Source organism: Callospermophilus lateralis, chromosome 14 (genome assembly GCF_048772815.1).
Source record: "Callospermophilus lateralis isolate mCalLat2 chromosome 14, mCalLat2.hap1, whole genome shotgun sequence".
NCBI classification, from domain to species: domain Eukaryota; kingdom Metazoa; phylum Chordata; class Mammalia; order Rodentia; family Sciuridae; genus Callospermophilus; species Callospermophilus lateralis.
The window spans coordinates 21,500,278-21,514,878 of record NC_135318.1 but is presented as its reverse complement, the minus strand read 5'-3'; the positions used below and the strand labels follow the sequence as shown (position 1 = coordinate 21,514,878).

At 47.2% G+C, this 14,601-nt stretch overlaps 1 protein-coding gene across 1 annotated transcript in view; it reads right to left on the bottom strand.

The window, feature by feature from the left end:
• Plb1 (phospholipase B1) overlaps positions 1-14,601 on the bottom strand; it is a 119,702-nt gene that overhangs the window by 84,688 nt on the left and 20,413 nt on the right. The window contains exons 2-9 of the mRNA XM_077105234.1: positions 12,977-13,035; positions 8,548-8,588; positions 7,855-7,898; positions 7,505-7,565; positions 5,574-5,625; positions 3,893-3,979; positions 1,040-1,102; positions 299-378 (exon numbers count right to left, since the gene is read on the bottom strand). Of these exons, the coding sequence (XP_076961349.1) occupies positions 299-378; positions 1,040-1,102; positions 3,893-3,979; positions 5,574-5,625; positions 7,505-7,565; positions 7,855-7,898; positions 8,548-8,588; positions 12,977-13,035 (487 nt within the window). The remainder of the gene's footprint in view (positions 1-298; positions 379-1,039; positions 1,103-3,892; positions 3,980-5,573; positions 5,626-7,504; positions 7,566-7,854; positions 7,899-8,547; positions 8,589-12,976; positions 13,036-14,601) is intronic.

Genomic DNA, 14,601 nt, shown 5'->3' with positions numbered 1-14,601 from the left:
CTTTTTAAACTCTCAAATCATTCCGGTGGTTGCAGGAGGTGGGGGCGGGGCGGGGGAGGGTCTGGCACGACATCAACCAGACCAAATTTAACTCAGTCCCCAAAGCATTCCTTGGCAGCAGGCCCACCCCACTCCAGCTCTGCCACTCGCTAGCGTGTGAGTTCACACATGCTGCAGATCCCCTCCCGGTCTCCGTGCTCTGGGTCTGCTCGTGGGATCAATTAAATGGAGGGTTCCTGCAGTGCCCAGTATGTGGCACCACACAGCAGATGTCCGTCCATTCTGCTATCCCTTTTACCTGAGATGAGTCCCCTGAAGCCCCCATGATGTGACTGCAATCTCAGAGACATCCACCAGGTTCACAAATGCTTTGGGGACCTAGGAGGACATGAGGAATAGCTAGGTGAGCATTTACCAAGTCACCATGGCTGCCCAGGGGCTCTCTGGAGCTCCTGGTTTGGGGGGCCACCTATTGGTTAAACAGACTAGCCCTTTGGCAGATGTTTGATTGGGGTTGATCCTAAGCTGTGGCCCCTGCAGCTGGTGGGCAGGGAACCTCCCAGCATGGTGTCAGTGGGGTCACAGACCCCCAGGGAGCACACGGGCAGGCCAGAGTCACAGTACTGTGCTGGCCCCTTAGAACCTGCAGCTTTGCCTGGTGGCTCTAGGCAGAGAAGCCCTGCAATTCCTCAAGACCTTGGTGGTCACTGCCCCAGACCAGGCCAGAGAGCAGCCTTAGAAAACAGCAGGGCCACTGGGTCCCTGGGAGGAACCAAGCCTCCCTCAGAAACACCTTTTTTCAAGAGCAAAATACTATTTCCTGAGCACTTGTCATGTTAGAGGATGATTGGACAGAGTCCTCTGGAGATCTGCTTTTCCTGAGGGTCTTGCTGTCCTTCACAGGAGCCCATCTTCCAAACCTGGCAGATGCCATTTGAGAGTAAAGCACACGATGCCCACCAGCCCTCAGAAGCACTGCAGGAGGAGCCTGGAGGAAGCTTGCCCAAGGTCCCATGGGGCTGGGGAGCCGCAGCCTCACCTCCTGGTGCAGGTAGTCCAACATCCCAGCCAGCTTGTCCATGCTGCTGGTCAGCTGCCTTTCCTATGGGAGGAGACTGGACTGAGCAAGGGAGGCAGCAGCAGGGACGAGGCTGAGCATGACAGGTCTCAGGCCAGCCCATCAGGAGAGGCCATTAGAGGCCCTGGCTCCCCACCAGTTAGAGTTTCTGGACTTACTCGTTTTGCTTTTTGGTTTGGTCCATTCTTTGGCTTTCCCCAAACCATCATTCACCAGGGACAAAAATAAACTCCCCCAGGTGAGCAGTCCCATGCCAGGAAAGCGCAAAACCAAGGTTAGACCAAGGTCAGAAACCTCTGTTGCAATTTTGATGTTCACATTGAGGGGTGGGAGTCCGGTGGGAGACCCTCCCAGGGGCTGATGGAATGGCAGGAGGGCTCCATCACCTGAGTCTAAACACATCTGCTCCCTACCCAACGCACACCCTGCTCCTTCCTTGCAGGTAATGAAAATAAACAAATGAAATCACCTCAAAAACCAACCCTGGATTACCTGTCCAATCTGAAAAATAAATAAATAAAATTGACAAGAAGGTAAACTCTTTAGCTGCCAGCACACCTGTCTGTCCCCTGAGGCGACTTAGACAGAAAGATAAGGAAGGCTGAGAGCAGTTCTGTTTCCTGGGGGACACAGGCAAGGACTCGAGAGACAGCTGCCAATCACTAGGCAGGGTTGTGGGGAGGGCAGCCCACTGCCTGCGGCATGCTAGGTAGTGCAAAGTTCCTTTCTCTCCCATCTGTTTCTGTGCTTTGTGCAAGGCTGTCCCTGGGCAGCTAGGTCAGCTTGGTCTGTCCAATAGCCAGTGACAAAGCCTTCAATCTTCTTAGTCTTCTGAGTTTCTTCCTGAGCATGACATTAGGCATCACACTTTCCCTCCTGAGGAGCCCTGGGAACTCAGCCTAAAAGTGTCCTTGCTGCCCATCTGTACCACATTCAGGACATTCACTTTCCTTAGGGGGCTGGGGAAGCCCTGCTTGGCTGTCCCCCAAATGAGAACCCTGCCTTAGTAGCTCCTGAATCAAGGTGCTAGTTCACAGCTGTAGACGGAATCCAGGCTCACCCAGTCATTCCCGGCTCCGAATGATTCCTACTTGGGCTAACAACTGTCCCTGTTTCTTAGTGGAAGACATTTATACTCTTATAAAATGTCCCTCTTCTTTAAGGTCACATATCATATAAACTCCTTGAGCTCCAAGTTTGTAAATTGTTATTTCTCCCAAGATATCTTTTCTCTCCAGATTCAGAAGATAGCCTATAAGCAGAGACCAGACTTAATGTTTCCTAATAAATTATTTCCTTGGGATTTTTTCCAAAGAAGATGATTATTGAGCCAAAGATAAGAATGTTTTAGGTCTCTTGAATCACACTGCCAGTGTATCCTCCAAGACGCTGCCACCTGTTCCTAATGGCATTTGCAATGAATATGTGTGTGTGTTTTCTCACCATGTCATAGGATTTTTTTCTCTTATGATTTTTTATCTTACTCATTAATAAAACTAGACTTGAACTAGGGAGCAGCATCAAGCATCAAGACCCTGAAAGCATCCTGTGCACTGCTGTGAGCCAGGCTACTAGCTCCCTCTGAAGACAAGACATCGCAATGCCTAGTGGATGGTCCCGGGTGGCACTGTCTTAGGGCTTTGGTCTTAAGAAGCCCCTAAAGAAAAAGTGGGGGCACAATGCCTTCTCTGATCCTCACTGAAGGGACCCAAAATTCTTAGGGGAAGAGAAATCCAGGTCCTAAGGTCGGACAGAACTTTAACATTTCTTGTCAGCCCAGCGCAGTGGTACATATCTATAATCCCAGTGGCTCAGGAGGCTGACACAGGAGGATCATGAGTTCAAAGCCAGCCTCAGCAACTTAGCAAGGCCCTAAGCAACTTAGCAAGACCCTGTCTCTAAATCAAACATAAAAAAGGACTGGGGTGTGGCTCAGTGGTTAAGTAACTCTGGGTTCAATATCCAGTACCAAAAAATAAATAAATAAATAAATAAAAAGTTTCTTCTTAATGGCAAAACTCTTGTTCTCATAGGAACTTTCAAGAAATGCTTGACATGAGACAGGTAAAGGCACAGTGACTGTGTGAAAACAGGTGGGATCTGGAAACTGCCTGGTCAATCTCTGCCTCCAGAGGCACCTTCAGGGGCCCCATGGGACTCTGCAGAACACATTTTGACAGTTACTGATGGCAAGATCATACCTGAGATGTGCTTATAGGAATGCAGGTACAGTCTGCAATCAACCTGAAGTGAACGGCAGCTCTCCCACCACCACCAGTGCTCATAGCCAAGGGTGACAACAGAGTCCCTGTCCTGCTTCATTTCCTAAAGTCAGTACTTACACAAAATCAGAATTAAGAAAGGTAAAATGATTTTAAACCAATCAGGAGGTTGATTTTCCTTAGCTGTAGAATGACTGTTGACTCAACTTATCTGTCTTCATTTCCTTTTCCCATATGAGGGATGGTAGGTCAAAAACACCTATCCCCTGTGATATTAGGAATGCACATTATGAATGTATTTCAACCACCAAACTGTACACCCAAGAACAGTTAGATGGCCAACTTTGTGTTACCTGCATGTTACCACAATAATAAAAGAAAAAAAATGGATAAAAACGCAAACACAAAACACCTGTCCCTGCATGTTTCCTTAAGCATCTATCCATCTGCTCAGCCTCTCGGCCATTCACCTGCCCTAATTCTGAATAGGTGACCTCAGCCCCTATTTCCAGGTAGGAATCAGGCAGGTTTGTCTGATTCCCCACTCTCACCCAGCACTCGCAATCCCTCAGCCTCCCAGCCTGCCGTTTACCTGTTGAGCAAAGGGACACAGGTAACACTGGCTTGTATTACTGAAGAACACATTGATGAGTTTCCAGTCATGTTGAAAGTCAAGTTGCTAAAGAGCAATTGCATAAAAAAAGAGAGAGTGGTAAGACCTTAAGCCCAAAGAAATTTCTTTTTATGTCTTTCAATTTCAGGCACCCACCCCCTTAAAATCATATTTATGGATTTTTTTTTTTGTCAAAAGAAACATACAGTGGGAGTCTCAAGTGGTATAACTGTTCTAGAAGGCAATTTGGCAAAACATCAAAAACTTTTTTAAAAAAGTGCATGGCTTTTGATCCAATAGTTTTATTTCACAAAATGTATTTTAAAGAAACAAGGACATAAAAAAGATTTAGCTACAATGATGCCTTGTTCATAGGAATGAAAAACCGGAAACAAATAAATGTCTAAAATAGGGGATTACTGTGTAAATTATGGACTCATAAAATGAAACACTATGTAGCAATTAAAACAATGCAAGAAAATGTAATTATTGTCATGGGAAAATATATATTGAGAAACATAGGTTAAAAAAAATCTACATCTAGTAATATCCTGGTTTTATAAAATATATAAAGATATACAGATATCTTTAGAAAAAAATGTAGAAGAGAATATACACAAGGTTATTAACAGTAATTATCTTTGGGTATTAAGTTTAAGGATGGTTTTAATTTTCCTTGTTTATATTTTTTTGATTTTTCTTTAATGACTATGTGTTACTTGTATAAGAAAAAATAAACTTTTGTTTTTTCAGAGACAACGCAGTGTAGTTGAGGAACATCAGACTGTGAATTATATACTTTAGAGCTTAGCTCTATCTGTGTGAATTTGAACTGGTCACAGGACATCTTGAAAGTTCAGTTTCCTCATCTGTGAAATTATACGGCTGAATTCAGAACCTCCCAGATATTTTGCAGAAAATTCTATACGATTATTATTATTGAAATTCTGGAATTCAACCATTAGTGGAATTCTTTGTGGCATAGCTCCTGCATTGGGTGCTGTCCCTATGTGTCTTGGAGTGACGTTCATTTTAATTCCTGAACTCTAACATATATAAAGCGCTGAGGAATTCAGACTCAGTGCTTGGTTAGAATCAGCTTGGTACAAGACTTGCCTTGATTTGATACTTGCCCATACAGGCAGAACAAAAAAAGATCAAGTTTTTGAGCAATCAATAGTAATGACAGTGACAGCTACCAACTTATACTGAGTATTGACTCAGTGCCCGGGACATCTACTACCTCATTTAATCCTCTGTAAACCCCATGCAGCAGGCTCTTTTATTACTCCCTCTTCATAAGCAGGGAAACTGAGGCTTAGGGGGCTTGAGTGCCTTACCCAGGACCCTCAGGTGGAAAATTCAGGATCTGAACTCAAGCCAGGCTCACTCTGGAACCCAACCACCTCCCTATGTGAGAAATCATATGCCAACTTTTGGCAGCACTACACAGAAAACCACTCTGAACACGAGAGGTGGCCTTGTTTCTAGTGACCTTCAGAGAGTCAGTGTGGAAAGCATGCCTTTGAAGAGCCCAGGCCACACTGGTTGCTGAGCTCATGGCAAGATGGAGCCAGGGCTGTCCTTACTCCTGTGATCAGTCTCATTGCCTGTGGCAGACAGAGGCAGCTCAACCACAACAGAGTTAGATGGACCTTACCGGGTTCTCTTTCAACTGTCTCACCAGTTCCTTAGCCTGAGTCCACAGGTCTCTGTGCAGAGGAAGGGAAGTAGAAAAAAAAATCAGTAAAATATTTTTTAGAGGGTCTGGAAGTCTGGTCCTTACCCCAACTTAGGAGCCAATCTCTGAGCCTGAGGTCATGCTGGACTCCTGGCTTCTGAAGAGCAGACATTGACCTGCTTTTTAAAATTAGGCCCATGGGGCTGGGGATGTGGCTCAAGCGGTAGCGCGCTCGCCTGGCATGTGTGTGGCCCGGGTTCGATCTCAGCACCACATACAAACAAAGATGTTGTGTCCGCCAATAACTAAAAAGTAAATATTGAAATCCTCTCTCTCTCTCTCTCTCTCTCTTAAAAAAAAAAAAAAAGAAAAGAAAAATTAAAAAAAAAAATTAGACCCACCAGGCAGACTGAACTCAGCACTGGGAGGGTGTTGACTTAGACTTAATATGACCTCTATTTTTTAAGCCTCTTTGACTTTGCCTGTCTCCCAAATTCTACCAGCTGCATACCCCAGACCAGCAGGAATACACAACCCTGGAGAGATAGAAAGGGGACTTACTCAGCATCATTGTTGGGGACAATGCTCTTTCTAGAAGGACACACAGACGTCACAACAGAAGGATTGAAATGTCGGAAGATGTCTGCAAGAACTAAAGAGACAGCTGGTTTGTGTCCTGGCTGGGACAGCTGGAAGCCACTTCTAAAGACTATGGAGTCTTGGGGTGAGGTGCCAGAGTCACTGCCCCTATTACAGGGCACAGCCTTCACAGCCAGCCCTGGGCTGTGGGGCCCCCCTGTAACAGGCCCTGGAGGTGAATGGAGCTAGGAACGAACATCTGTCTAGCACGGGCCAGGCCGGTACTAAGCGTTTTCCACGCATCTGTCATTCAGTCCTCAGGAACAAACTCACGGCAACACGACTTCCAACTTAGCAAGGGGGAAACTGAGACAGAGAAACCAAGCAAGCCACCCAAGGTCTTCCAGCTACTGGAGGCTGCCGGGATTTGAACTGGAGCCCTGGGATGCCAAAGCTTTTAGCTGTCTGGGCTGTCTGCCAGCCCCCCTCCCTCCTCCTGAGTGACAGCAGGGCGGGAAAGCTCTGGGGAACACACAGAAAACACACCCCAGAGCTGACAGCCAGGAGACTGCTAAAAATAGGGCTGTCAGGAGCCGTTGTGTCTTGCTCCCGAGAGAGGAGAGGGCAGAGCGGGAAGGGTGTCATGAAGGAGATGTCTGCACCCACTTTCCTGTCTCCCTTTCTTTTTGCCCCCATCCAGGAGTGCCTCGGGGCTTCATAGGAGCAGGAAACGAAGGCAGCATGCAAGGGGGTCTCTGTAAGGGAAGCCGACTCTGTAGGTAGCAGGGAGCTGGGCTGGAAGTCAGGAGGCCAGCCACTCGGCTTTGTGACTGGACAGAGACCTAATGCCATGTGATTCCATTTTCCTCTCCTTAACCCAAGCCAGTTTGCAAAAAACGCCCGTGCCCACACATGGTGGAGAATCAAAAAGCTCTGAGCCCAATTCAAGAAAACAGGGACCGTGTGAGGGTGTGTATGGGGAACGCTTTGTCCTTTATCCGAGGATGGTCTCTAAGGATCAATGACAAAACATGAGTAGGTGCTGATAAGCCTTTGAAGAGGATTGCTTCCCAAATTAAAGGTATCTATGCCATATCTCTTCTTGATGAGCAAATTGGACCTCAGAATTTTTCAGATAAATTTGCTAGTCGTTTTGTCTCCTCTGTTGTGTTTCTGGTCTGTCCTCACTGGCTTTTCTCAGGGCTCCCTGGTGGCAGTGGGGTCAGAACAAAGGGCACACCTAGGGGGCTGGACCACATGGGCTCCCAGGGACTCTGCCACTTCCTAAGCACAGCATTTGGGAAAGCCCACTTAAAATCCAGTTTTCCCACCTGCAAAATGGCCATGTGGGCAAGGGCATGGCTAGACCAGATGAGTGCCGGGAGGCCAGCCCTAGGGGAGCAGGAACCTCAGGACTCTGGTCCAGTCACCCCTCTCCCATGTCCTTCAATCTTAAACCACCGTCTCCTGGCTTCTGTCTGAGCAGAGACCCTTGGACACACTTCTCACCCCTCCATTCAGGGAGTGCCACTTTCCGTACCCAGGCTTCTTACCTGCCCTCTCAGAATTCTTCCCCAAGCTCTGGTGAGAAGGTGGCCAACAGAGTACATTCTGTTTATTACAAAATTGCCTCTGAGCCATGAGGGACAGGGACAATCTTGCCATGAAGACCAGAACTCACCTGTCATCACTTGCATGCACGTCTTGTCTGGCCTTTCCTCTGTCCTGCAAGCAGAAGCCAGTGTGCAGGGGTCAGAACGCATTGTCACTGCCCGCAGCCCTTTCCTCTGGCCCCTGTGGGGGGCTACTTCATCACAAGCTTTGGCCTGGCCTTGCTCTGCTTCTGGAATTATCCTTTCTGGAGTCAGAGGCACACCTCAAAGGTGACACAGCAGCTAAAATGGGGTAAACAGCTCCCGCTGGACCCCCCTTCCCAGCTCTCTAATCTGGCTCAAAGCCAGGAGGGGACGCTGATCCTAGTGTCAAATGACCCTGGTCCAATTCCTGCGTGGTTCCCCAAGAGCAGAGTGAGAGGCCCTGGTAACAGGAAGCAGGAATTCCAGACACGGGACAGAGCTCAGCGGTAGAGCAACTGCCTAGCAAACACAAGGCACTGGGTTCCATCCCCAGAGAGAGTTCATCGTTCTGGCCTTTCCCGCTTCCCCCCGATAACCCAGAGGAACTACCTGGATTCACAGGCCCTGGGAAAGTTGGGCTACTTGGTTCTGGACCCTGTCTGTGCCCTGCTCCCCGGGAGGCCTTGAGCAAGGTCCCTGACCTCTCTGGCCTTGTTTCCCCCCTTGAAACAAGCAAGAAGATTAGATCAGAGTGTATTCGGATTGCTCTTCCGCTCACTCTGCTCCAGGACAGGTACCTTTCATGGATCTCCAGGTCCACCATCCCAGAGTCTGGCAGCTAGAAAAGATACTCGGTGTTACAAACCAGCAAGGGAGAGGGCAGAGCCTCTCCCAGGACTCCACACTGCTGTCAGAACACCCCTCCTGCCAGTAAGAGGGACCCTCCGGATCCAGAGAAGGACCAAGTTCCCCTGTTCTTTTTGTATGGAGGGAAAGGTGCTGCCTGCTGCCCCGGCAGCAAGCCTGCCAGGCCGCTGAGCCCCAGAAGGGTGAATGTTTTCCCCAGGGCTTCGATTTAAACGCATCGCACAGTCAAATTACATTCTATAGGGAATGGAAATGTTGTTTTATGGGGGATCCTCCATAATCCAAAATTTACTTTGCTTACCATCTGACCCCCTCACTAGAATGCAAGCACCATGAGCAGGAACTTCCGTGTACTTGACCCTATTTCTTGGACCCAGAACGGTGCTCAGTATGTGGTAAGCACTCGATGGATATTTGTTAAATACATATTCTCTAAATGAACAAAGTACGTTTCTGAGTTTCCCCTTGGTAAAACGCTGGACAGCACAGGATCCTCCCTGTTGGAGAAGTCCTAAATGTAGGGCTGTAAGTGAATCCACCGCAAATCCCCTCCCCTGAGGGCAGTCATGTCCTTTACAAGCTCCAAAGGATGTTTGGAACTCTGCCCAGGACACAGAAAGTGCTCAGCAGATATTAGTTATTGTTATTAGTATTATTTCCCCAGTTTCTGACACACATTGTCTCTCCCAAAACTCCTTAAAGACAAGACATCAGGTGAGGCCGTGACAGGTAGACAGTGACACGCTCACTGCGTGCACCCAGCCTGCTGTGGCACTTTGCAGAGACCAGCGATCCTAACCACTGGCTTAGTCCATGGCCAGACCACAGGACTGGGTCACATCTCCAGAGCCCTCTAGGGAGGGCAGGCTGACCACAACTGGGGGCAGAGGCCTTTGGTTGTCAATAAGAGGACTTGGAAAGGTCAATCTTCTGGGAGTGGTGACAAGGTCAACAAAAATCACCCTAAGATGCAAGTCAGGGGTTGTAAACAAAGAGCATGGCAGGTTAGACAGCAAGGGAACAGGCCTCCCGGGCTGGAGCAATTTGGACACCGGATGCCTGACCAGAGGGGACGCTGTCCACCAGCTTGGGCCAATGGTTGCTGGAGGGAATGTGGACCCGCGGCTGCCAGCTCTTATTTTTCAAGAGAAGCTGGAAACACAAACATTTATTTGACATCTTATTTCAGTTGGCAGCTGATTCAGTTAAAGGGACAGTACGTCTTGGGACCCCCAATTTGCTTCTTTGGATAATTAACAGATGGAGAGCAGATTTGTCCTCAGAGGGGCAGAGAGGTCAGGAGGAGAAGGAAGGTGAGAGAACCAGAGAGACAAGGCCAGGAGGTGAGTGGGAGCTCGTGGGAAGTAACTGCAGGGAGGGCTGGGTGAGCCCCTCCAGGGCCCACTGCTCCCTTTCCTCCACTGCCAGCCACTTTCTCCCCTCGTTCCCGTTCTATGGGAATCTGCCTCATGACAGGCACTGTGACATCCGGGACACAGAGCAAGGCAAGACTCAGGCTCTCTCCTCAAGGAATTCAATAGAGTGGATCATAACTTCCCCCTTTCCTGGCACTGAAATAGGAAATGTCTATGACAGTTAACTAGGAAAAAAAATCACAGATAGGATATTGCAGTCTGATCTCATTTAGGTTTGATATGTCACCTATGTCCCTATGTGAGAGAGTGAGTGTATGAGGTGAGGCAGAGGAATAAGAGGTGAAGGGTTCTATTATTTCACACTGTATGTGTCCTACTATATCTCATAGTCAATATGAAACACAAGTATTATTTGGAAATCAATTTTATGAATGTTTGCATATCTGATTTTTAAAGTTTTGTGGGAAAAGGGGGAGTCTATAGCAATTTATAAAGTGTTGATTATATCCCAAATAAATGGCTGCACATTGGTCACTGAAAGTTCCAGGAACTCAAAGTAAAATCATCAGCATTACAGATGTGTTTTTGAATTCACTGTCTGCCCCTGTTTTCCTGTTTGGCACTCACACCCAGCGAGGCTCACACCTCTCTTGGCGCAGACAGAAGCAGAGCTACAGGGACCTCACTTTCAGGTTGGATCCTAAGGCCGAGGTGCGAGGTGCCTGGCTGTGGACTGATGATTCTGGGGCTGGAGAACATCTAGACAGAGCTTCTTTCCATTGCCGTAGGCCCCCCAAGGAGGAGGGGAGGGGGTGACAGCAGCAGCTGCCAGGCCTGAATCACTCATGAACTGGGGAGCCTTCAGACATGGGAAGATGGAAGTTCCTGAGGGGTTGCATTTTAGGAACCTAACTTGGTGGAGATTTCTCTACCCTAGATGGAGGAATCCAGAGTCCTCCAGTGGGCGGGTCACATCTGCTGGGCTCTGTAGTGTCAACATCAGCAGGAGACACAGGCTTAGCCAAGTCAACTTGCTGTCCAGACATGAGACCTCTTTTCTCACTGGTTTCCACCCCCCTTTCACACTGTTCCTATGGTGAGTCCCCCTTCACCACCCTCCACACACACAGGGCCCCACAGTTATAGAAAGAATAGAGCAAGAATGGGGAAGCTCCAGCCACCAGATGCCACTGGCCTAATGCCATTTCCTGATGTTAATCCCCACCTCCACACACCAGGACCTCCTACCCCTCTGCCTTCTATGCCTACACCCATGTTCACGCCATGGAGTTGCCAAAAGAGTAGGGAAGGTTCTGCCTCTGAGCAGCCTGTCCCAGTGCTCACATAGAGGTGACCTTCAAAAAGAAGTGGAGCCAACCCCAGCAGGGCTCAGGGTCCCGGAGAGGTTGATTATTCAAGAAGATGAGGCCGGGGGACAGACCTAGAATCTCTGGGGGCATTGGGTCTGCTGCCATTGACTAGGAAGTGGTGGCTTGGGGCCAGGTCTGAAGAAAAGACTGAGGTTCAGGGAAGTATCAAAGGGACAGGAAGGATGCATTTGAGGGGTGAGTTGGGAGGAAGAACTGGAAAAGAAAGGACAGCGTCCTGGTTCAGGCTTAGGAGGCATAAGAGGGCCCAGAAGCAGAGCAGAGGCTTGATAAGGAAGTGTCTGATCAGCTGCTGAGCCCTGCAAAGACCAGGGCAGGTGGGATTTGGGAAGCCATATGTGCCTGTGTGTGTAAGGGGACTGGGGTGCTCTGCTCCCTAGCTTTCTTCTCTCCAGATGGACCTTTCTTTGCACAATACCTTTCTTTCTCCTTTACTTGACCATATAAAAATATATTGGAATTTGTGAGCAACAAGCAAATGAAAAGATGCTTAATAACTACTAGGAACATGCCAATCAAAACCACAATATGGTGCTACCTCATACCCATTAGGATGGCTACCATTAAAAAAGACACCAACACAAAATCAGAAAACACGCATTGTTAATGATGTGGAGAAATTGGAAGCCTGTGCATTGTGGGTGGAGATGTGAAATGGTGCAGCCACTACGAACAACAGCATGGCAGGTCCTCGAAAAACTTTTAAAAAATTACCAAATAATCTAGCAACTCTACTTCTGGATATGTATCCCAAAGAATTGAGAGCAGGATCTTGAAGAGATATTTGCACACCCTTGTTCATAGCAGCACTATTCACAATAGTCAAAAGGTAGAAGCAACCCAATTGTCCATCAATGGATGAACAAAAAATAAAATGGTATAGCCATACAATGGGACATCATTCATCATTTAAAAAGGAAAGAGATTCTGGCCCATAAGGACATTACGCTGAGTGCAATGAGATAGTCATGAGACAAATACTGTCTGATTCCACTTATTTGAGCCCTCTAGAGAACTTGAACTCAAAGAAGCAACGTGGTATGGTGGTTGCCAGTGGCTGAGGAAAAGGGAGAATGAGTTGTGCCTTGGTGGATGGAGCATTTCAGTTTTATAAGATGAAAAAGTTCTGGATGTTGGTTGCACAGTAATGAGAATATACTTTTCACACCAAACTGTAGACTTTAAAATGGTCAAAAATGGTTAATTTTATGGGTGTATGTTTACCCCACTTGTAACTAAAATATTTTTAAGTGGGTAAAGGTTGATATATTTTTAACTTACAAAGCATGCAAGGAGTTTTCTTTATCTTACAAAAATAAAGTTTAAAAGGTTGCTTTAAAATTCTGTGCAATACTTGATTTATCAATGGATTTAATTTATTAATGAGAAGCTCCAAAGATTTCTCCTCACTGATGTAGAGGTAAACTTTCATTGGTTTAATTTATGAAAACATTCAGAACCTCCAGGATTTTAGGATTTCTTCTTTTCATATAATGCTCTCTCCAGATAAAACACTCTGCCTAATTACCAGCAACTCATTCAGAGTCTACCAGTATCAAATTCCATCTCCTTCTCCAAGCTACTTAAATACTCACAGTTTCCAGGTGGCCAATGGCTGCCACGAGTTTAATGTCTGAAGGCCTCAGAGAGTGGACTGTGAAGACAAGAACCCACAAGGCAAGGTCAGATCTATATTCTCCACAATGTAGACCATGGGGTGCAGGGAGCAGGCCCTTATCTCACAAGCCTTGCACAGTTGCTGAGGTTGAGTCTGTTGCCTTAAGAGTGGAAAGCTGAAGATGAGGCAGTACTGAGAACCATGTTGGAAGCGAGGCTCTCCTCTCTCTGGATGCCATACTGTTACCTGGATGTGGGTTCTCCAAGCAGGTGTCCCATGGAAGCTCATACCTGATCCCCATTTTCCCCTCTCACTTGGTCTTCTGTCTGCCTCTCACTTCCCTCTACCCGATGGCTTAGCATTCATTTCTGGCCACCATTAATAACAGGACAGCAGATTAAAATTAAAATCACCTGAGTATCCAACGCTTAACTTAGACTGGAATAATACTTGAGAGGGTTTAGATGTGAGTGTCTTCCAAAAGCTCATATGTGAGATAATGCAAGAAGGTTCAGAGGAGAAACAGTTTGGTTATGAAAGCCTTAACCCAACCCATTAATTAATCTCCTGATGGGATTAACTGAGTGGTAGCTGAAGACAGGTAGGGTGTGGCTGGAGGAGATGGGTCAATGGGGGCATGCCCTTGGGGTATATTTTGTATCTGGAGAGTTGAGTCTCTCTGCTTCCTGATCATCATGTGAGCTGCTTCCTTCTGCCATAATGTTCAGCCTCATCTCAAACCCTGAGGAATGGAGCCAGCTGCCTATGGATTGAGACCCCTGAAACCGTGAGCCCTCACATACTTTCCTCCTCTACAATTGTTCTGGTCAAGTCTATTAGTCACAGCAGTGAAAAAGCTGACTAAAACAGTACCCAAAGCCTGTGAACACACAGAAAGAGCAGATGCGAGTTGTATGTAAATGATACCTACGGGAACCTCCTCGACCCACTTGAGTGACCAGCATGTTTAGAAACTATCTCCCTAGAAACCCCTGACCAAACTTCCTGCTTGCATTATGGGAGTATTTAAATGAAAGATACCATTTCCTAAAAAAGCACACCCACTTATTTTTCTACCCAAGGTCTTTACACAGCATAATAACGAGAACAGCAAGCTTAACTGGAAACGCTGATCAAGTCAGTACAGTGCAAGTATACATAAAGCCATTAAACTTAGCCAGCCATTTAACAAGGTAAAGCCAGAGAAGGAGACCAGCTCAAGAGCAGCAGTAATAATATCCAGGTATTAGGCAAAGCTAGCTCAGGATAAGGGGAAATGGCTAGAATGACCACTGTGGCTCCATTACAGGAATGTGGAAGCCACATGAGTGACAAAGCTCCAACCCTCAGCTGCCGTGACATTGTCTACCCACAGAGAAATGAGATCCTAGAGGTTGTTCCAACCAAGAAAGGCACTGTGGCCCCGAATTGCTTTTGTCCCTGAGTTGGACTCTGTCCCTCCTTAGAAATAGCTGAGGGGGAAACAGGCCTTGCATGAGGGACTGAGGATGAAGAGGGAGAATTAAATGGCCAAAAGGTACAAGAAAAGTAGGGTTGGAGACTCTGCTAGCCACATCAAAGAGAAGATGCTGGGCCCTTCCT